Genomic DNA, 24,409 nt, shown 5'->3' on the forward strand with positions numbered 1-24,409 from the left:
AGGTTGTCCGCTGCAAGTGGATATTTAAAAGAAAGGAAGGTTTGTCTCCTAATGAGCCTCCACGGTTTAAGGCAAGGTTAGTAGCAAAAGGTTTCAGTCAAATTCCAGGTGTTGATTATAATGATGTATTCTCCCCGGTTGTGAAGCATAGCTCTATTCGTGCTTTCTTTGGTATTGTTGCTATGCATGATCTTGAGCTTGAGCAGCTAGATGTAAAGACTGCTTTTCTGCATGGTGAGTTGGAGGAGGAGATATATATGGACCAACCTGAAGGTTATGTTGTGCCTGGTAAGGAGGATCTTGTTTGCAAATTAAAGAGGTCCCTTTATGGTCTGAAAACGCCAATGCATGCTGGTATAAAAGGTTTGATTCATTTATGCGTACACATGGTTTTGAGAGATCTCAGTATGATAGTTGTGTGTATATTAAGTTTGTTAATGGATCACCTATTTATTTGCTGCTATATATTGATGATATGTTGATTGCTGCCAAGAGCATGAAAGAGATCACTATTTTAAAGAATCAATTAAGTAGTGAGTTTGAGATGAAGGATCTTGGTCCTGCTAAGAAAATACTAGGCATGGAAATTAAAAGGGACAGAAAGTCTAGTTTGTTGTTTCTTAGTCAGGAAAAGTACATTGAGAAAGTTCTTCATCGTTTTAATATGCATGATGCAAAGTTAGTTGCTACTCCTATTGCTTCTCATTTCAAGTTGTCAGCTTTGCAATATCCTAGCTCTGAAGATGATATTGAGTACATGTCTCGAGTTCCCTATTCTAGTGCTGTTGGTTCCTTGATGTATGCCATGGTTTGTTCACGTCCTGATCTGTCATATGCTATGAGTTTGGTCAGTCGATACATGGCTAATCCTGGTAAAGAACATTGGAAAGCTGTTCAGTGGATTTTCAGATACCTTCGCGGCACATCAAAAGCTTGCTTGAGGTTTGGCAGGATTGGTGAGGGGCTCGCCGGATATGTGGATTCAGATTATGCTGGCGATTTGGATAAGAGAAGGTCCCTCACAGGTTATGTGTTTACTGTTGGTGGATGTGCTGTTAGCTGGAAGGCTACTTTGCAGGATGCTGTTGCACAATCTACTACTGAGGCTGAGTACATGGCTATTGCTGAGGCAGGTAAAGAGGCTGTTTGGCTGAAAGGTTTATATGCTGAGCTTTGTGGAGATAATTCTTGCATTAAGTTGTTCAGTGACAGTCAAAGTGCTATTTATCTTACTAAAGATCAAATGTTCCATGAGAGGACAAAGCACATTGATATTAAGTACCACGCAATCAGAGATGTGGTTGCAAAAGGTAAAGTGAAGGTATGCAAGATTAGTACTCATGATAATCCTGCTGATATGATGACTAAGCCTGTTCCTGTGTCCAAGTTTGAGCTTTGCTCAAGCTTGGTTGGTATAACTGTTTAGCCCAAGTGGCTATTGGCGCCAGCAAGTGTTTTCTTTGTTGATTCAGGTGATTGTTGAAGTTCATTCTACAAGGAATTTGTCTCAAGGTGGAGTTTGTTATATTGTGATCCAAATTCATATACTAAAGGGAGGCTAACTTCTGACGAGCGGAGCGAGGCCCGTCGCCGGAGGCTTGGGCCGAAGCGTAGCGTAGTCAGAAGTTAGCCCATATGTCGTGCCCTACAGGGACGCCTGCGGGGGGTGCGGGGTGCGGCAGCCCCCCGCGGTACGGATCGTTGCCACCGTCTATATATATTCCCTGTAAGCCGCCGCTAGGGTTTTATCGCATCATTGTACACCCACGGCGTTTGTAAACACCACCGAAATAGTGAAGTTTTGCTGGCTGGCGCCCGTGGTTTTTCCCTTGTGTGTTGCAAGGGTTTTCCACGTTAAAATCTCGTGTCCCCTGCAGTGTTTTACTTTTCGTTCTTCGTTTATTGTACATCTCGATTATAACACGCACATCCTACCTTTATGAGCACCTCCAAGTAATTGCGTTGAAGAACTGATCCGGCAGATCTTGAGGTTGACGAAGTCATTATAGACGCTTCGCTGTCGACGGAAATGTCGCCTCCTACTGAAAAATTTCTGCCTTTATGAGACATCAAAGTATCAAATTTGGGATTTGAACTCTGGCGGACTGGGGTACCACTGCCTTTCTAACCATCCAACCACAGGTTGGTTCTCCCGCAACTACTTGTGGTGAACACGCGCGCCTAGCTGGTCAAAGTAGTTTGGGCGATTTTTCTGGAAAAGCTTGGTCGCCCACTTCGCAAGCTCTGGATCCGTGGGATCCCTTCTCTTCCGTCGGCTGCCTCGGCAGCGGGAGGAGGGGGGATCTCCGGATCGTAGCCTGTATATAGTAGGGTCGTCTGGGTCTCCGCTCGGTGGCGTCGAGGAGGTGGTGACGCCGGCGATGCGGTTTTTGGAGGTGAGCTTCTTCCCCTCCGGCAGCGGTGGTCTTCGGGGTACTGCTGGGCGGAGCTCGCCTTCCCGGTGCTCCTCGGTCCGCGGATCGGGTGAGTGTCTCGTTCCCTCCCCGGATCGAAGGTGGTGGTCGATCTGGATCGTGAAGTCGAAGAAGTTGGTGATGGCGCGCGGCGCGGCGTCGTTGGTGGGGCGTGGAGTAGGTTCTTCGGTGCCGGTGAGCTCTGACTACCCCGCTGCTGAGGGGTTGCTTCGAATCCAAGGCGTGTGCGAAGCAATGGCAGCGGCCCGCCAGTCTCAGCTCTGGGTCGTCTCCGGCGAGGTCGGGGTCCTGTATGGCCTTATCTGTATTTTTTGTTTCTTTCAGGACCTATCTGTAAGATCGCTGCTGTAATATCATCTCTTTCTTCTAGCAAAAAAAAAAAAAAGTAGTTTGCTCCGATTCTCCTGAAAAAGTTGTCCGTGGGCTCGGATTTTCTCAGTCAATGGCTTGCGTACGAAGATAGATGCATGGAGCGAATCGTGGTGATTCTTGGTCAGTCAACCATACATGTCTGGTTAGCGAGGGGCATCCGCATCCCGTGGGGGATCATCAGCCGGACCACTACTTTCTTGGCACTAGTTTAAAGGAAAACTGAAAAAAAAAGTGGGTTAGATTTTACAATGTTTTTTACCCTAAAAAAATCAAATATTAGTAACTTTGGCTAATTATTTTTAAAAATATATCTACAACTACAATATTGAATATACACATTAATAAAATATACTTTATGGTGAATCTATTGATATTAGTTTAGTATTGTAATTGTTCATATTTTATGTATAAACTTGATCAAACAAAGAAAACATTTACTTTTGAGTAATGTTTACATGCATTATAATTTGGGATGGAGGGAGTATACTTTATCAAAATCTTCAAAAAAATGCACTATATGTAATTATGCAAAATTCATGCATGATCTAAAAACATTTAACAAACAATTATAGTAATATTTAAACAAATGAAGCTTTTGTTTAATCACAAAGATAATGAAAAACTTGTATATCATGACTCCCCTTTGCAGAGTTGTGTGTCTTTTCAGGACCAACAACTTTGTAAACTAGAGTTTTTTGCTTTTTTCATAAAAGAAAAAAAGGTTTTTCCATTTTTATTTGTTCACGAAGATGGCAAAATAAGTAGGCTTTTTGTGAAGTGACTATCAAGAGCAAGGTGCACACCGCCACCGCTTCACTTGTCACAAATAGGGGACTTTGTAGAATAGAGTTAAATCCATGGTTTGAGGATTTATCTTGGACTAGAGATAAATACTAACTAACTTTTTGGTTTTAGCTGTTTAAATTCAAATTTGAACTATTTTTTCAAAAGGGGATTGGAACCCTAGCCTCTGCATCAAAAAGCAATGCCTACATGCTTTATTTAGATTTTATTGAACCGAGATTCGTCGAAAACATACATCACAAAACCTAAAGCAACCATACAACACCTACAAACCCGACAAGGCGACAATGGGTGAAGAAACATGTCTGTTGTGGTCTGTATATATGCTAAATGGTGTACCCACAACATAGTCTAATACCGGCAAGCCTAGGTAGACTACACATGGTGGTTGGACCTATGGCCTAACCGGGCTGCCCAGTTGTTAATTGACCATACCCCAGGAAAAGCTAGTGCTGGAAAAATGGAAAATCCAAAAAAAAAATAGAGGGCCGCCCATATTGTATTTGCCGGTGTAGGAAGGCATTTCCTATATCAACGGAGCTATTGTCAGCGTCCCAATAACGTTATACCAACGCTCCTGCCGATGCCTATTTACGACGTCCAGATGGAAATGCCCAATGGACCGATAACTAACATTTCACAGTACCATGGACAAAACGAAAAAGAAACAACAGTTGGTGTGGCAAAATGCTTTTCCACTCGTCAAACCAGGAAAGAAGAATGTAAGGTGCCCAGTGGCAGGCGGTCAGCAGACAGCAACCGGGCGTGAAAATCTTCCGGCCATGTGAGAGAAAAAGGTACTACACGCGGAGTAGCATTGACAGGAGATGGTGTCCAGTTTAAAGCCCGACAGATTCCAGAAGGCCGGCGCCGGCCGGACGCGCGCAGTTCAGTTGAATCTCCTTTTGTCCGATTGGTATTTTAATTATTGACATGAAGTTTCGAATCCGTGTGAACTTTATAGAGGCTATTGTGGTCTATCCTTCAAGAGTTTGTAATAGGCCGGCTGAGGAGCTTGCGGCCATGGGTGTATGTGAAGTTCATAAACATCATACCATATGACTATGAACTTCCTTACTATTGTCACCCGTCTGGTGACCGACGATTATGCCATATCTTAATAGAATATAAGTGTTCTATATTAAAAATGAAAAATCTCTGCCTGGAAAGAGATCTTGAAAGGAGCTGATCTGATGACACACAACTGTGAATTGTGACGCGCGGGTATTTTAAATCTGAAGCCGATTTGATGCCCTAAACCACTTGTGCTCTATATTCACCATGTGAATATGGCTCGACCTGTTGTTGCAAAGTCTGGAACACCAAGCAAGCACCTCAATAGTGCACGGACTAGAACCTTGATGGCGTGTATTTCACATGTTCGTTGGGCAACCCCAAGAGGAAGGTATGATGCGCACAGCAGCAAGTTTTCCCTCAGAAAGAAACCAAGGTTTATCGAACCAGGAGGAGCCAAGAAGCACGTTGAAGGTTGATGGCGGCGGGATGTAGTGCGGCGCAACACCAGGGATTCCGGCGCCAACGTGGAACCTGCACAACACAACCAAAGTACTTTGCCCCAACGAAACAGTGAGGTTGTCAATCTCACCGGCTTGCTGTAACAAAGAGTTAACCGTATTGTGTGGAAGATGATTGTTTGCAGAAAACGGTAGAACAGTATTGCAGTAGATTGTATTTCAGTAAAGAGAATTGGACCGGGGTCCACAGTTCACTAGAGGTGTCTCTCCCATAAGACGAACAGCATGTTGGGTGAACAAATTACAGTTGGGCAATTGACAAATAGAGAGGGCATGACCATGCACATACATATTATGATGAGTATAGTGAGATTTAATTGGGCATTACGACAAAGTACATAGACCGTCATCCAACTGCATCTATGCCTAAAAAGTCCACCTTCAGGTTATCATCCGAACCCCCTCCAGTATTAAGTTGCAAACAACAGACAATTGCATTAAGTATGGTGCGTAATGTAACTAGTGACTACATCCTTGAACATAGCACTAATGTTTTATCCCTAGTGGCAACAGCACAACACAACCTTAGAACTTTCTGTCACTATCCCAGGTGTCAATGCAGGCATGAACCCACTATCGAGCATAAGTACACCCTCTTGGAGTTACAAGCATCTACTTGGCCAGAGCATCTACTAGTAACGGAGAGCATGCAAGATCATAAACAACACATAGCATAACTTTGATAATCAACATAACAAGTATTCTCTATTCATCGGATCCCAACAAACGCAACATATAGAATTACAGATAGATGATCTTGATCATGTTAGGCAGCTCACAAGATCCGACAATGATAGCACAATGGGGAGAAGACAACCATCTAGCTACTGCTATGGACCCATAGTCCAGGGGTAGACTACTCACACATCACACCGGAGGCGACCATGGCGGCGTAGAGTCCTCCGGAGATGATTCCCCTCTCCGGCAGGGTGCCGGAGGCGATCTCTGGATCCCCGAGATGGGATCGGCGGCGGCGGCGTCTCGGAAGGTTTTCCGTATCGTGGTTCTCGTGCGGGGGTTTCGTCATGGAGACTTTTATAGGCGGAAGGGCAGGTCAAGAGGCGGCATGGGGGCCCCACACCACGTGCCGGCGCGGCCAAGGGGGCCGCGCCGCCCTAGGGTGTGGCCCCCTGCCGCCCCTCTTCGTCTCTCCTTCGGACTTCGGAAGCTTCGTGGAAAAATAGGCCCTCGGGCTTTGATTTCGTCCAATTCCGAGAATATTTCCTTACTAGGATTTCTGAAACCAAAAACAGCAGACAAAGAATCGGCACTTCGGCATCTTGTTAATAGGTTAGTTCCAGAAAATGCACGAATATGACATAAAGTGTGCATAAAACATGTAGATAACATCAATAATGTGGCATGGAACATAAGAAATTATCGATACGTCGGAGACGTATCAGCATCCCCAAGCTTAGTTCTGCTCGTCGTCCGAGCAGGTAAAACGATAACACGTATAATTTCTCGGAGTGACATGCCATCATAATCTTGATCATACTATTTGTAAAGCATATGTAGTGAATGCAGCGATCGAAACAATGTATATGACATGAGTAAACAAGTGAATCATATAGCAAAGACTTTTCATGAATAGCACTTCAAGACAAGCATCAATAAGTCTTGCATAAGAGTTAACTCATAAAGCAATAATTCAAAGTAAAGATATTGAAGCAACACAAAGAAGATTAAGTTTCAGCGGTTGCTTTCAACTTGTAACATGTATATCTCATGGATATTGTCAACATAGAGTAATATAATAAGTGCAATAAGCAAGTATGTAGGAATCAATGCACAGTTCACACAAGTGTTTGCTTCTTGAGGTGGAGAGAAATAGGTGAACAGACTCAACATTGAAAGTAAAAGAATGGTCCTCCATAGAGGAAAAGCATCGATTGCTATATTTGTGCTAGAGCTTTGATTTTGAAAACATGAAACAATTTTGTCAACGGTAGTAATAAAGCATATGCATCATGTAAATTATATCTTATAAGTTGCAAGCCTCATGCATAGCGTACTAATAGTGCCCGCACCTTGTCCTAATTAGCTTGGACTACCGGGTCATCACAATGCATTGTTTTTACCAAGTGTCACAAAGGGGTACCTCTATGCCGCCTGTACAAAGGTCTAAGGAGAAAGCTCGCATTGGATTTCTCGCTATTGATTATTCTTCAACTTAGACATCCATACCGGGACAACATAGACAACAGATAATGGACTCCTCTTTTATGCATAAGCATATAACAACAATTAATAATTTTCTCATTTGAGATTTGAGGATTGTTGTCCAAAACTGAAACTTCCACCATGGATCATGGCTTTAGTTAGCGGCCCAATGTTCTTCTCTAACATATGCATGCTTAACCATATGGTGGTAGATCTCTCTTACTTCAGACAAGACGAACATGCATAGCAACTCACATGAAATTCAACAATGAAAAGTTGATGGCGTCCCCTGAACATGGTTATCGCACAACAAGCAACTTAATAAGAGATAAAGTGCATAATTACATATTCAATACCACAATAGTTTTTAAGCTATTTGTCCCATGAGCTATATATTGCAAAGGTGAATGATGGAATTTTAAAGGTAGCACTCAAGCAATTTACTTTGGAATGGCGGAAAATACCATGTAGTATAGGTAGGTATGGTGGACACAAATGGTATAGTGGTTGGCTCAAGTATTTTGGATGCATGAGAAGTATTCCCTCTCGATACAAGGTTTAGGCTAGCAAGGCTTATTTGAAACAAACACAAGGATGAACCGGTGCAGCAAAACTCACATAAAAGACATATTGAAAACATTATAAGACTCTACACCGTCTTCCTTGTTGTTCAAACTCAATACTAGAAATTATCTAGACCTTAGAGAGACCAAATATGCAAACCAAATTTTAGCATGCTCTATGTATTTCTTCATTAATGGGTGCAAAGCATATGATGCAAGAGCTTAATCATGAGCACAACAATTGCCAAGTATCACATTACCCAAGACATTTATAGCAATTACTACATGTATCATTTTCCAATTCCAACCATATAACAATTTAACGAAGGAGAAACTTCGCCATGAATACTATGAGTAGAAACCAAGGACATACTTGTCCATATGCTACAGCGGAGCGTGTCTCTCTCCCATAAAGTGAATGCTAGGATCCATTTTATTCAAACAAAAAACAAAAACAAACCGACGCTCCAAGAAAAAGCACATAAGATGTGATGGAATAAAAATATAGTTTCAGGGGAGGAACCTGATAATGTTGTCGATGAAGAAGGGGATGCCTTGGGCATCCCCAAGCTTAGACGCTTGAGTCTTCTTGATATATGCAGGGGTGAACCACCGGGTGCATCCCCAAGCTTAGAGCTTTCACTCTCCTTGATCATGTTGCATCATACTCCTCTCTTGATCCTTGAAAACTTCCTCCACACCAAACTCGAAACAACTCATTAGAGGGTTAGTGCACAATATAAATTGACATATTCAGAGGTGACACAATCATTCTTAACACTTCTGGACATTGCATAATGCTACTGGACATTAGTGGATCAAAGAAATTCATCCAACATAGCGAAAGAGGCAATGCGAAATAAAAGGCAGAATCTGTCAAAACAGAACAGTTCGTATTGACGAATTTTAAAATGGCACCAGACTTGCTCAAATGAAAATGCTCAAATTGAATGAAAGTTGCGTACATATCTGAGGATCATGCACGTAAATTGGCTTAATTTTCTGAGCTACCTACAGGGAGGTGGACTCAGATTCGTGACAGCAAAGAAATCTGGAACTGTGCAGTAATCCAAATCTAGTACTTACTTTTCTATCAACGGCTTAACTTGGCACAACAAAACACAAAACTAAGATAAGGAGAGGTTGCTACAGTAGTAAACAACTTCCAAGACACAAAATAAAAACAAAGTACTGTAGTAAAATAACACATGGGTTATCTCCCAAGAAGTTCTTTCTTTATAGCCATTAAGATGGGCTCAGCAGTTTTGATGATGCACTCGCAAGAAATAGTATTTGAAGCAAAAGAGAGCTTCAAGAGGCAAATTCAAAACACATTTAAGTCTAACATACTTCCTATGAAGAGGAATCTTGTAAATAAACAAGTTCAAGAAGCATAATGCAACAAGCGTAGAAAGATAAAACAAGTGTAGCTTCAAAAATTTCAGCACATAGAGAGGTATTTTAGTAACATGAAAATTTCTACAACCATATTTTCCTCTCTCATAATAACTTTCAGTAGCATCATGAGCAAACTCAACAATATAACTATCACATAAATCTTTCTTATCATGAGTCTCATGCATAAAATTATTACTCTCCACATAAGCATAATCAATTTTATTAGTTGTAGTGGGAGCAAATTCAACAAAGTGGCTATCATCATATATAGGAGGCATATTGTAATCATAAAAGAAATTTTTCTCCTCAATGCTTGGGGGACTAAAAAGATCATGCTCATCAAAGCCAGCTTCCCCAAGCTTAGAATTTTCCATAGCATTAGCAACAATGGTGTTCAAAGCATTCATAGTAATAACATTCCCATTAGCATGCATATAAAGTTCCATGGGTTTTTTAATTCTCTCTTCAAACACATCATGTCCTAATTCAAGATAAAGTTCATAAAGATCTCTCATATTTTTGTTGTTTTCCATTATGCTTAACTAGTGAAATAAAAACATGCATGATATTAAGTAAAGTAAAACAAGTAACTAATTTTTTTGTGTTTTTGATATAGCAAACAAGATAGCAAATAAAGTAAAACTAGCAACTAATTTTTTTGTGTTTTGATTTAGTCAGCAAACAAAGTAGTAAATAAAGCAAGACAAAAACAAAGTAAAGAGATTGAGAAGTGGAGACTCCCCTTGCAGCGTGTCTTGATCTCCCCGGCAACGGCGCCAGAAATCTAGCTTGATGGCGTGTATTTCACACGTTCGTTGGGCAACCCCAAGAGGAAGGTATGATGCGCACAGCAGCAAGTTTTCCCTCAGAAAGAAACCAAGGTTTATCGAACCAGGAGGAGCCAAGAAGCACGTTGAAGGTTGATGGCGGCGGGATGTAGTGCGGCGCAACACCAGGGATTCCGGCGCCAACGTGGAACCCGCACAACACAACCAAAGTACTTTGCCCCAACGAAACAGTGAGGTTGTCAATCTCACCGGCTTGCTGTAACAAAGAGTTAACCGTATTGTGTGGAAGATGATTGTTTGCAGAAAACGGTAGAACAGTATTGCAGTAGATTGTATTTCAGTAAAGAGAATTGGACCGGGGTCCACAGTTCACTAGAGGTGTCTCTCCCATAAGACGAACAGCATGTTGGGTGAACAAATTACAGTTGGGCAATTGACAAATAGAGAGGGCATGACCATGCACATACATATTATGATGAGTATAGTGAGATTTAATTGGGCATTACGACAAAGTACATAGACCGTCATCCAACTGCATCTATGCCTAAAAAGTCCACCTTCAGGTTATCATCCGAACCCCCTCCAGTATTAAGTTGCAAACAACAGATAATTGCATTAAGTATGGTGCGTAATGTAACTAGTGACTACATCCTTGAACATAGCACTAATGTTTTATCCCTAGTGGCAACAAGACAACACAACCTTAGAACTTTCATCCTTGTCCTGTGTGTCAATGCAGGCATGAACCCACTATCGAGCATAAGTACTCCCTCTTGGAGTTACAAGCATCTACTTGGCCAGAGCATCTACTAGTAACGGAGAGCATGCAAGATCATAAACAACACATAGAATAACTTTGATAATCAACATAACAAGTATTCTCTATTCATCGAATCCCAACAAACGCAACATATAGAATTACAGATAGATGATCTTGATCATGTTAGGCAGCTCACAAGATCCGACAATGATAGCACAATGGGGAGAAGACAACCATCTAGCTACTGCTATGGACCCATAGTCCAGGGGTAGACTACTCACACATCACACCGGAGGCGACCATGGCGGCGTAGAGTCCTCCGGGAGATGATTCCCCTCTCCGGCAGGGTGCCGGAGGCGATCTCCTGGATCCCCCGAGATGGGATCGGCGGCGGCGGCGTCTCTGGAAGGTTTTCCGTATCGTGGTTCTCGGTACTGGGGGTTTCGTCACGGAGACTTTTTATAGGCGGAAGGGCAGGTCAAGAGGCGGCACGGGGGCCCCACACCACAGGCCGGCGCGGCCAAGGGGGGGCCGCGCCGCCCTAGGGTGTGGCCCCCTCGTCGCCCCTCTTCGTCTCTCCTTCGGACTTCTAGAAGCTTCGTGGAAAAATAGGCCCCTGGGCTTTGATTTCGTCCAATTCCGAGAATATTTCCTTACTAGGATTTCTGAAACCAAAAACAGCAGAAAACAAAGAATCGGCACTTCGGCATCTTGTTAATAGGTTAGTTCCAGAAAATGCACGAATATGACATAAAGTGTGCATAAAACATGTAGATAACATCAATAATGTGGCATGGAACATAAGAAATTATCGATACGTCGGAGACGTATCAAACCTCCATTGCTATTCCTCCAATCCGGCCATCATGATATTCTCCACCTCTGACTTCACCATGGACCAAAATGTCATCGGGTGGCAACACAGAAAAGAGCTTCGCGCCGCTCCCTCCGAAACCAAACAGTCGGAATAAACGCATGGGTGCGCACGACCGAATACCTCACATCCAGCAAACTGCAGGCATCGTTGCACTGATACATTCGCCGGTGGAGCATTCCGAAACTCGACATTCCGGCCAGATCGAGAGAAACTAGCCTCAGAAAGATCTCCATCTTCCCACAAGAAGAACCCTAGGACAACCACCTTTATTCAAAGAAGCAGACAAACGGCACCCCCACGCCGCCACATCCGCCGTCCAACGCCGACGAACGAGGTTGAAGCAACCTCCACCGCAGAGACCTGGCGAGCCGTGCAGCAGGCCACAGCCCACGCTACCCAGATCGGGCCCGCGCAGCCTAGATCAGCCCTTAGCTGCCCAGATCGGGCCCGCACGGTCGGCCGCCGGTAACCCCGTGCCGCCTCGCGCTGGCAGGCCTGGCCGCCATACCGCCGGATCCCCGCGTCTGCCACCGGACGCACCACCACCGCGTAGCCCGTGAAGAATCGCCCCAGCGCGGAAGGGCTCCGCCTCGCTGCGCCTCCTCGCCCTCCGCCGTTTGGCAGCCGGGCGCCGCCACCACTGCCCACGCCGGCGGTGGCAGCGGCCAGGGAGGCTCCAGAGGACGCGCTCTACTCGCCGGTCTTGGGGCCCTCTGGAGCCGCCGCCGCGCAAGCAGTCCGGGAGGGGTTACCAGCTCAAATGAAGCTATCTTCATCATCAGTGCTTTTGATTCAAATTTATTCCTCTGTTGCTTACTGGTGGTTGTACCCATCTTCTGCTCACAGGAAGATAATTGAGCTGAAAAGAAGTATTGACCTGATCTGGTCATGGTAAAATTAAGAGAAAGCAAGGTCAACAGTATGATGGCAGGCTGCCCCACAGTTTGGTCCTGCTATTTGTGACAAAAACTGCAGCTGTACCGATAGAATTGATGAACGAATTTCACTCTCTTGCTTTCAAAATAGATCATCTTTCTTCACATGCCAAGGCTACTGAAATTGTCATTGTTTGGCATGGCGCCCGTAATGAGTTCGCATCACCATATTCTACTGAAACACACATGGACCATTTTCAGTTTACTGAATTTTCTGGCTACTGGTTAATTAAGAGTTCATGACTTGTTGCCTCATAATGCACATGTTGTGATTTTTGTATATCTGGAGTACAATTTCTTTCGAGTAGTATATCCTGGGACTTTCTATAGAGTTCATCGGGAATGGTGGTTTAACATATGACTATTTCCTTCGGTATCCAATTCAGAAAAGAGGTAAACTCATCAGCCACACAACATCACTCCTTCTCGAGCTGCCTACATCAGAAATACTCTGTTGCATCCCAGCATATCACTTGTGATCTGCATTTCAATTCTTGTTTTTCTTCGAAGTCTTTTCTGAATCGTGATGGTTGATATATTGTCTTGGTCGTTGAGTTTCCTAGATACCTGCAACTGTCGTGTGTGTTTTGGGAATAAGTACTCGCGGGGTGCTGATTCTGCTGACTGCTGAAGTCGACTCATGAACTACTCTGTCGTATGCTTCTGATCTGCAGGTCGATCAGCGCCATTGGCGATACTGTGGCTGCAGGGACTGACGAATAAAAGTACTTGTGGTGCTGGTATCTACGTACATGATTGTTTGCCGGATGAGAGAATGGTACGACTCTAAAATCCAGATAAAAAGATAATGAAGAAGGACAACAAATTAACTTGAACGAGACATCTTACATGCAAAAATTGCCTCTAGTTTCATAACCTTACTACTATTGAATGTTTCATAACCTTCTTGCATGCAAAAATTGCCACTAGCTGACGTTAACTATCACAGTGATATCGTGCATGCAGAATAGGCTTGTGCTAACAAATGTACTCCTGTCATCCTTGCTATCATACGGTACAATGTCATTTACTCCCATTTAACTAGGAAAGAGTAATTAAAGTATTGATTCCCATTTAATTCCTGATCCCAATTATAGTGACAATTGCCTGATATGCACTGATATTATGCCTTTTTTTTGTTTCCGTTGGCACTGAAAGAGCAGGAATCGCCTCCCCCAAATCCATTCGAAACCTTGCAAGAGTCAGTGCCCCCCAGATCGTAGTATTCACATCGGCGAGGCAGCCGATGGACGGCGAGGAGGGTCCACCGCTCAAGCCTCCCGTTGTGGTAGCGCCTTCCGGCGACGGCGAGCAACAGCAAGATCGGGAGGACGGCTCGCAGCCGCCACCCATGCTGCCCGACGACGTGCTCGCCAACATCTTCGGCCGACTCGAGCCGCGCTGGGTCGCCGGGTCCCGCTGCGTATGCAGGCCCTGGTGCGCCGCCATCGACACCCGCCGCCTCCTGCGCGCGGATCTGCTCCCGCTCTCGCTCCGCGGCATCTTCGTCCACTTCAACATGCATAAGTACCCGGCCTTCTTCTCCCGCCCCACCCCGCCCGGCGCCGCCGCGTTCAGCGGCAAGCTCAGCTTCCTGCCCTTCGCCAACCCCGCCGGCTGCGTCTGGCTCCCGGACGAAGGCTACGACAGCCGGGAAAGATATTCCATCAAGGATCACTGCAATGGGCTCCTGTTGATCGACAAGTATGTGGTGAACCCTGCCACTCGACACTGGGATGCTCTGCCTGCAGCCCCGCCCGGGCGCGTCCAGTTCATCATCCGCAACGAGCACGGCCTTGATCCCACTCCACTCTATGAGATCATCCATACCTATCTGGTCTTCGATCCCACGGTGTCACCTCACTACCAAGTGCTCCGCGTCTGCGCTTTGAGCAGGATGGGCTCCAGGGATGATCTAAAGAATAAGGATTCAGCTGAGTGCCCATCCTCTTCGTGGACCTTCAACGTCCTCTCGTCAAGGACGGGTTGCTGGGAGGAGACGCGTTTCGTTAGAGAAGGCGACGCTGCAGGGACCTTCGCTGAGGTGCGAGCTCAGCCGCAGTCCGGTGCTGTATACTGGCGAGGAGCGCTCTACGTGCACTGCGAATCTCATTTCCTTCTCAGGTGTGTGCTTAACTACTTCATTTCATTTATTTTGATTTGATATCTTATTATTCTTACCATGCTGAAGAACATGACCTAGTACTAGTTATGTAAAAGTAACCAGCACCTCCTTTCTGGTTGATGATTCAAATCTGCAGGATATCATTGTCTAACAATACGTATCGCGTAATCAAACCACCACCGGGTTACGGAGCACACACCCATCCAGTTCCTCGCCTACAAAGATCGGAAAAGGGGGTATACTTCGTGTCGCTTGACCGAAACTGGCTTCGGGTTTGGACCCTTGAGGAGGAATCGTGCGGTCAAGCAGAGTGGGTGTTGAAGCATGACACAGACCTTGAGCCCGTGCTAGCATGCCGCCGTCCTCGACGAGTTTGTGGACCCTGGGTGTTAAAGGGGATCAACCACAACTCTTTCTGCACTCATTTTCCTGAAGACGGCAACGAGGAAGAAACTGAAGAGAAGTTTGCGTGGAGCTCTGACAATGATGGTGTTCTTGAAGATGAAGACATGGTTCAAGAGTGTAGCTTCGAAGAGTGTTACTCCGACATCGACAGTGATGGTGTTCCTGGCTATGAAGACACCGTTCAAGATTGTAGCTCTGAACAGTGTTACTCCAATGATGACAATGGCGATGCTCTTAACAATGAAGACCTGATTGAAGAGTACAGCTCAGAGGACATAGAAAAGGAAAATTTTGAAGAGAAATTTGAATTTGAAGAGTGTTACTGGATTGAAGATATATATGAGATTGACATGCTCGGGCTTCACCCGTACAAAGAGGTCCTCTTCCTCTGTGAATCAGCCAAGACTGGGCTGGCCTATCATCTGAATAGCTCGAAGATCGAACGCTTAGGTGATATGTACCCAGCAGATTATGCCAATTACGGTGGTTATGGGTACGACAGGGATGAAATGGACAGGGTCAAATATGCTTTTCCGTACACACCATGTTGGATTGATGAGTTCCCTGGTAATAATTAGTTTATAAGTCCATCACCAACATTAGCATTTGTTGGTCGCAAACCATTAGTGGCGCCACAAAAAGAAATTGGTGGACTGTGATGTTCAAGTCATATTTGATATCTGTAATAAGTAGTGCTTCTCCTACTATAGTTTTTTTTTCCGAACCATACTATACAAATATTATTACTATTGTGTCTGCTATGATTATTTCTATTCGAGTGTTTATCCTTCAGTGGCTAATACTTACAAGTTAATCATTTTATCAGCTACTTCCTTCATTTGGATCATGTGAACTCTAGGTCTATGCATTTCTCCGATTCAGCCAAGCTACCAGCTAGCTTCAGGCATCTCACTCCTTCAGGGATGAATTGGTTTCGCATAGAACGGGTTGCAAACATTCCCAACCTTTCTTGAATAGCAATCTGAAGCAAACTAGTACAACACATCTTCTTCTCCCCTTCTCTGTTATTTATCTCTTGCTCTGTGATTAACTGAAGGTATTCGTAAAGTAATTGATCTGCCACCTCCTCTATCTAGATTATATCTAAGTAGTATTATTAGTATTCTTTGTTCTGTTGGCATTGCATTTTCAGCATCTAAAGAATGGAAGTATAGTTGGAATGTACATAAGTGTCCTTTACACCATGAAGAATCTCCATGGTTATAGGGCATAGGACTAGGAGGATATGCGTGTGGGGATATTTTACTTCTCATCACGTAGGTGTTGTAAACTCGAAATTTAATAAGTACTATGCAGTATGCATCTGCTGATTTATCATGTCTCACCCAAAACAAAAGAACTTACCTGTAATGACAAGAATATAGTTGCAAACCATTCAATTTATTTGTTTTATATGTGTACCAAACACTGGTGAAACTTGCAAGACGGGTGCTTCAGCAAGGCCACTTGAAAAGCTTGAGTTGCATCTCTATGTAATTTTTGTAGCGGGGTCTCGATGTAAACAACTTTTCAGACCATAATCTCCCTCTGATCCATAATAAGTGGCGTTGTTTTAGTTACTTGTATTGCACCGGAACATTACGTTAGAGCTTCAGCGCAGTGTGGGTCCTAGAGCAACAGGAACTATGAGGTGTCAATGGCTTCCCTTGAGAAAATCTGAGCCCAACATACAAGTTTCTCATCAGAAAATCGGAGCAAACCACTTTACTAGGTAAGGCGTGTTCATCCTTAATTAAGTAGCGGGGAGGCCAAAAACAGTCGCAGCTCAAAGTGATCGAGGAAGGTTCCATGTTATCAATTGACCCTGTGTACAAATCATGTGCCGTTCCCTTTTACTATTACATCCATTTTAAAATATATGCTTTTTTGAAAGCTTACTTAGCTATCTAAAAACTCATACATTCAGAAATGGAGGTAGTACTAGTATCAGATACCCCATCTGCCCACACGAGAAGAAGAAAAAAGGTCAGCGTAATATTTGTTTCATGGAAAAAAGGAGAACTCAGCGTGTCTGCTGCGTAGAGACAAAGATCAGAGAAGTCCACGTCAAACCGGTCCAAGTAATAACTTGATAATAAAGCGTCAACAAAGGCAGGCCACCCGTACGTGCGTATTGCATAATGCATTTGATTTGACGCGATTCGTGTCTTCCTTTTCGCAACGAGTCTTCGTTGTGGTTTATCTCAAGGAAGAAAAGAGCAATATATATACGTGTCGCAGTCTTGTTTGAAGGGACACTGTTCTTGGGAAGAATCGGACCAGCCAGCCACCCATCCTGTCCCCGTGGAAAACGTATCGAGTGAGATCATCTCTCTTGGCGCCACCGACGTCTGCAGACGATGCACGATTTCACCATCACGATGTCGTGAAAATCTCGTGTAGAAAATGGGAACGTCGTTCTTCGTAATTCGTACGAAAATGTATCCACAAATTTTCTAAATTTATAATTCACCAAACTAGTAGTAATCATAAATGGCAGTATAAAATGTATAACGGTAATACAAAATTATAAATAGGTTCTTAAACCACCTAACGGCGACCACTCAACTAAAGCCGAACGCACACTGTTGTCCTCCCACCTCACCATCGCTGAGCAAATCTTGTCATAGTAGAGATTGTTGAAATAGATACATGATAAGTCGTGTTAAGTCTTCAAATGACCAGCAAATCACATCAAAAACTACCGCCAATGACAAAAATCATAGACTAGAACAACCAGACTTGCAACCATATCACGAATACGAACACCGACTAAATCTCAGGGGGTCCATCAGAAAGACAATTCCACAGGCCTCTGCCGGCGCTAGTATACCACCCTACCGGGATTTTATTCTGATTTTAGTATATGTGACCGCCACTTCGGCATCTCGAATTCTCAGTCAACTCCTATAGCATGAGATTACACCGTGGTTCGTGCTAGACATGAGTTGTACTTGTAAATGAGATTTTTCCAACTGTACATAAGGCTTCAAGCGTTGGATTAATTTGTACTTCGTGCTATCCATGAGTTACAATATGAGTTGTAAAAGCGAAAAAGACCTCGGATTGTTGAATCCGTTTCATGTTTTGCAATATGAATTGCAACTGAGTTTTGATGATGTCACCTGAGAATTAAGGTAAAACTCACTCGACTGAGAATTAGTCACTCCTCGGTGAGGGGTCGTGATCCGCGGCACCTCCATGGCCCCAACACCCCCATGGCTAGGTCAGTCGATTAAACTATTTCTGCATAGGTTACATCATGTTTGTCGTTCTTGGCAAAAGAAGATGCACAAATTGGTTTCAGTAGTGCGCATCGGCTATTTTCTCACCGACAGAATCAATGGGTTTTGTCAAAGAAAATTGCAGAAAGTACACCGATCTATTTATAATCTTCAACAATAATATAAGAAACTGAAAAGTAATAAAAATTACAAAAAGGTCTTTGAACCATCTAGCGAAGACTAGGCGTGCCACGTCCTTGCCCCTCCCTCACAGGAGTCAGGAACCAATTACTCTAGTAGATTTTGTTACAGTAGACAAGAATTCATCGTGCTAAGACCGCAAACGACCAACGACCAACGCAAGAGAATAACATCTATCACCGGAGAAGCGTAGATCATAAACATGGACCAAACCCGACCCAGAGACAAATCTCCACACGGCCCTCCGGCGAAGCTAGACGCATCACCGGAACGGATGGCTAGGTTGGGAGGACTATGTTCCATCTTGAGTGAGTCAACACTACCACGCCTTCGTGAGTTTGACACAAACTATAAATAGACTAAGGAAAACAGTTGAATCAGAGCCCTCCCGCCGTCAAGGTCCGGGATCCACCGCGCCCCTAAGGACATAGGAGGCGGGGCATATTGGTGGCTGCACCGGCGAGAGGCAGTGAAACCCTAGTCGCCTCTCTATCTCTCTTGTACGGGAACATGTGTATGTTTTGTCAATAAATTAATATACAAGCATCAGAGGGGGAAGCATATCAGGAGCTGGAGGAAATAAAAGTTTTTGGTAGACGATAGAGGAAGAGGTTTTTGTTTCATTTCAATCGTTGACTCGAAAGGATTTAAAACTCCATAATCAGAAGCTTACAAAACGCTGACTAAGGATGTTCTAATAATCCTAGAGCGGGAACAAAGGAGACCAGAAGTCATGATGCAAGTTGGGGCGACAACACTGGTGAAGTTCAGCGTCTTACCTTTCAGGGTGAAAATCCAAGGTTTGGCCATAATTGGTTGTGCCTGGCAATTGCCTTGTTGAAGGCATTGTTTGAGAGCGGGGACTATCTTCAGGGTGAAAACCTAAGATCTTTGATCGGGCGATGACGACGCATGTGCACTGTTCCCTTCTTAGAGGCGTCGCTTTTGGAGAGTCTAGAGTTCAGGTGTTGTCTTGGTGGTGGATGTACCGTTGTTGCTAGGGCTGGAATACCGTAGCGGGACTTTTCTTTTTTTTGTAATTCTTTTTTTTTTGGCTATGTGCATCCGTAATGCTATTAGAGTATTGCGTTGTTGCAGAGGCTGGGTGTAATTGGTATCTTCTTGATATTAATATATACTCCTTATAAAAAAAGCTTCATTTGAGCTTGTTTGTTTTCCCTATAAGGATTAGGATATCATGTTTACCTCTGTTTAAAGTCAAAGATTGCTCAGGGATGTTTGTTTTCCCTATAAGGATTAGGATATCATGTTTTCCCTATATGGTTATATTTTTATTCAAGCTTAGTGCAATGATGATAATAAATTCAAATATCTATGATCACCTGACAAATAAATAATCAGTGCAACTGCAATGTATTCTTCAATATCTAGTCGACCATTGAGCACATGAACAATATACATTGTAGCAGGCACTACTAGAAGTTTTTGGAATTATTCTCAAGAAAATGAAGCAATGGCATTTTTGTTACTTACGCAAGGTAGAGACGAGATGTTACCTGGACTATAGAAATTTGAGTAGGGATAGCAGGCCATCGGATAATTTTGTTCTATTCTAGGGACATTTCTGAACTCGGAAGAATCAAGCTGGACCAAAAAGTCACCAACATCTGTAGATAGGAATATGATGTTTGTGTCCTCATCATAACCCAGTATTGATGCTGACATTATGGTTCTTCTATCGGTGGACGGTCTAAGAGCATCTCCACCGACGTCCCCAAATAGTCGTCGGTAGGGTCGTCGGCACTGCTGTATAGGGGGACGCCGGCAGTTTCCCATACCGGCGCCTCCCATACGGTGGCCCCCAAAACTTTTTTTTTTCCTTTTTCAATATTTTGAAACAACATATAAATCACATTTTATTCATACTATATTCAATAATTCATACAATCACACAAATGGAATTAAATTATTCATCCAATCAAATAAATAGTACTTAAATTATTCATACAATCAATCAAACAAACAAATAGAACTTAAATTATTCATACAACCAAACAACCAAACAAATAGAAATAAAATCATGCATTGTTGGCGGCTCCTCTCCTCGCTCACAAATGCGCAGCTAGATCCGCCTTAAGTTGTGCAAGGATATTTGCATCTCAAATTTCATTGTTCATATGAAGAAAAAGGCAAATTCTTGGGGTACATGCTCTACCTCAGCAAGTGGGCCTTGATAATCAAGTAGTTGATCATCCTGCATAGGTTCGCCGCGCTCGCTCCCAATGATCATGTTGTGCATGATCACATAGGCGTTCATCACCTCCGATATCTGAGACTCAGACCAAGTGAGAGCAGGGTACCTTACAATTGCGAAACGCTGCTGAAGCACCCAAAAAGCACGCTCAACATCCTTGCGTGCTTCTTACTGGCATGTTGCAAAATAGGCTTCCCATCTCGTTTTGATGGAGAGGGAATTGTCTTCACAAATGTAGCATATGTCGGGTAGATACCATCAGCTAGATAGTACCCCTTGTTGTATGCGTGGCCGTTTACCTCAAAGTTCACGGCAGGAGCATGTCCCTCAGCTAGCCTGGCAAACATCGGAGGGCGCTGCAACACGTTGATATCATTGTTTGTCCCGCTATGCCAAAAAAATGCATGCCAAATACAAAGGTCCAGGTCTGCCACCGCCTTAAGAATGACACTGCACTCACCAGTATGCCCCGTGTAGATCCACTGCCAAGCGAAAGTGCAATTCTTCCATCCCCAATGCATATAGTTAATGCTTCCGAGCATCCCAGGAAATCCTCTTGTTGCATTCTTTTGCAGGATCCGAGCTGTATCATCTGCCCTTGGAGCTCTCAAATAGTCTTTAGCAAACACCGCTATGACGGCTCGGCAAAACCTATAGAGATTCTATGTACATATCAACTCAGCCATCCGTAGGTAGTCATTGGTTGTATCTGGAGGAGATCCGTCTGCAAGACAACGCATTGCAGCAGTGCAATTCTAAATTAAGGTGAAGCCCCACAAACCCGTGCAATCTTGCTTGGCCATGAAGTACTTGTCGTACTCCCTGACGCCGTAGATAATCTTCAAGAACAGCTCCTTCTTCATCCTAAATGGCGCCAAAATTCCTTCGGCGAATGAGTTGCGTCGTCATTGAAGTAGTCGGCGTCAAGCAGCATTGCGCCGGTTGACGATGCCGGTTGATGTTCCTCCTCTTCCCTGGCTTTGAACCGCCGCGATGAGGCACGACGAAGAAAGGCTGGCGAACGCGCAACATGCTCATCAGAATCAGCTGCTGCTGTTGCCGCCGGACCGCCTCAGCGTTATCCTCCTCTGTGAACAGCTGCACCATCATCTCTTGATCGCTGTCCATCGTGGCAATCGGACAAACACCTTGCGGGTAGGGTGGTTGTGCCGCGGTGGTGGCGAGCTCTGTTCCGGGCGAAACAGCGGCCGCCGGTCGAGGGGGTGGTGGCCGTGTCGATGGACGACGGTTCCTAGACAGGCGGCGGTGTCTATTGCAAGCAGGGGCGCGGTAGCTCGACGACGGTGGCGATCTAAAGGGGTGGGAGTCGGATCGGGCGTGGGTAGGAGGCAGGAAATGGGTTTGTTTGACTGCCAGGCGGAGCCCACGCTCGTTTTCTGACGTTCCGGGAGGCACCGGCGCGCCAAATTCGTGCCTTTGGCTAAGGGGCCGGCACGGAGATGCCGGCGATTCTATTGGGCTCGAAAACTAGCCGCTGCCGTTTGAGATGCACCAGTGCGAGCCTAAAAACCTAGCCGGCCCCCAAAACGCTATCGAGCCTCTATGGGGGCCGCCGGTAGAGATGCTCTAAACGAAGAGAGTTGCTCTTCCAACTTGGATGGTTTTCTGCAGCACCCATCAGCGAACTCCATGGCAGTTGGACTTCATCTCCCATATCTGGATGCAAAGTTCCTCTGACAAAATGGCAAGGCCAGGGCCCCCATCCTCTGTCCGCACGATATGGCAGCAAGCATAGTAGTTCATATCTTGGTTGTGTGGCGACTTCTTGATCACAACCAGACTCTGCCTCTCATAATCGAACTCAAGGATGCTATCCACAGAAAGGTGCCAGCAAAGTGAGTTCCTGACCAAGACATCGGACCTTATGAAACAAACCGGGTCTCTAGTCTCTGTCATGTTGATATTTCCCCACGCACCAGATTTTGATCTATACTTCTTATAAAACAAAACCCCACTAAGTGCAATTAATATTTGTTTATCTCAACATCCAAGCTATTCACATCACCTACTTCCTTATCCAATCATTTGTCCAGTGTGCAGGGGCAAGGAGATGTCTTGAATGGAAGTACACCTCAAAGCAAATTGCGACCACCTGGAGCACAACTAGGGTTGCAGTCTCCAGTGGGAAACTTCTCTGGAGCCAACATAAACCCAAGCGAAATTAACAAATGTGCAACCGCCCATCATTCCAGGAGAACCAGTAGCAGGGGTGGAAAACACCACACCTATATGGAAAGTGAATGTGGAGGGTAACACACACCCACAAAGGTAAAGGATGTATGCAGGTGGAGGCAAAGATGGGTCTGGCAAGGGGGAGATGAAGATTTTTTTTGCAAACCACTATCCCCAATACAACCAGTACAAGCAGCAACCGAAGGGCCCTAGACATGACTTTCCTAAATTTGATGGAACCAATACCTGTGCATGGATCAAGAAATTTGATAAATATTTCAAGCTTTGCCACATCAGTGAGGAGGAGAAGGTGGAAGTGGCCTCCCTATATTTCACTGGAAAGGCTGATACATGGCTTGAAAACATGGAGTTCGATCTGGAGGATATCTCATGGAGTAAATTCTGCGAGAAGATAAAAAGAGGTTTGCAGAGGAATCCACTTATGATGTTGTCAAGGTCTTCCATGGCCTAAAACAGTTGAGCACAGTCGATAATTACATTGACACCTTTGAGAGTACTGTGGGAACAGTAAGGATGGAGAATCCAGAGATACCTAAAAATTATTACATCAAAAGCTTTGTTGCCGGGTTGCAAGATTATGAGCAGAATCATACACAAATACAAAAACCGGGGTCCCTCATTGATGCATACTAGATGGCAAGAAGGCTAGAAGCTTCTAATCCTTCAGAAAAAAGCAGTGGCAACAATTGGGGACAGAGGGCCAGCTACCAGAAACCAGTGGTAGGGCAAAAATAATTTCAACTTCCACCTGTGGCCAAACAAGTTGTAACAATAGTTCCTCCTAAGACCAATGAAGCTGTGGCTGTCAAGAATGACAAATGCTTTAGATGTGGGGAGAAATGGGTACCTGGGCATAGATTCCATTGCAAGATGAATAAGCAAGTAAGGGCCATGCTAACCAAAGAGGAAGAAGATCAAGAATACTTGGATGAATTAAATACCATAGAGTAAAAAGAAGACCAAGAAGAGCAGGAAGAAGCAGTAGCTCAGATCTCTGCCCATGCAGTATAAGGCACCACACCTGCTACTAGCACTTCTATATTACACATCATGATAGGAAAAATTAAGGTTGTTGCTCTAGTAGACACTGGCAGATCTGGCACACTTGTTGACAGCAGATTTGCCCTCAAGGCAGGATGCAAGGTGAGAAGTGCTAAAACAATGAGAGTCATAGTGGCAAATGGAGCAAAAATGCAGAGTAAAGCAGCTTGTAAAGATTGCGAGTACATTGTCCAGGGGTACAAGTTTAAAAACGACTTCAGGCTCCTCCAACTCAAGGGCTATGATGTGATGCTAGGAACTTTGATTGGATGTTAACCCACAACCCTGCCATATGGGATTACAAGACAGAAACACTCAAGATAAAATACTATGGGCTCAAGGAAGTTGCTTTTG

General features: G+C 44.3%; 1 protein-coding gene across 1 annotated transcript; it reads left to right on the forward strand.

Annotated features, from left to right (window-relative positions):
* The first annotated feature begins 13,731 nt into the window (after nt 1–13,731).
* Nucleotides 13,732–15,933, forward strand: LOC127341705 (uncharacterized). Its single transcript, XM_051367634.2, has 2 exons — nt 13,732–14,754; nt 14,892–15,933. The coding sequence occupies exons 1-2, from the start codon at nt 13,877–13,879 to the stop codon at nt 15,736–15,738; spliced, it is 1,725 nt and encodes a 574-aa protein (XP_051223594.1). The 5' UTR covers nt 13,732–13,876; the 3' UTR covers nt 15,739–15,933.
* Nucleotides 15,934–24,409: the final 8,476 nt, after the last annotated feature.

This window comes from Lolium perenne, chromosome 3, assembly GCF_019359855.2.
Source record: "Lolium perenne isolate Kyuss_39 chromosome 3, Kyuss_2.0, whole genome shotgun sequence".
NCBI lineage: Eukaryota > Viridiplantae > Streptophyta > Magnoliopsida > Poales > Poaceae > Lolium > Lolium perenne.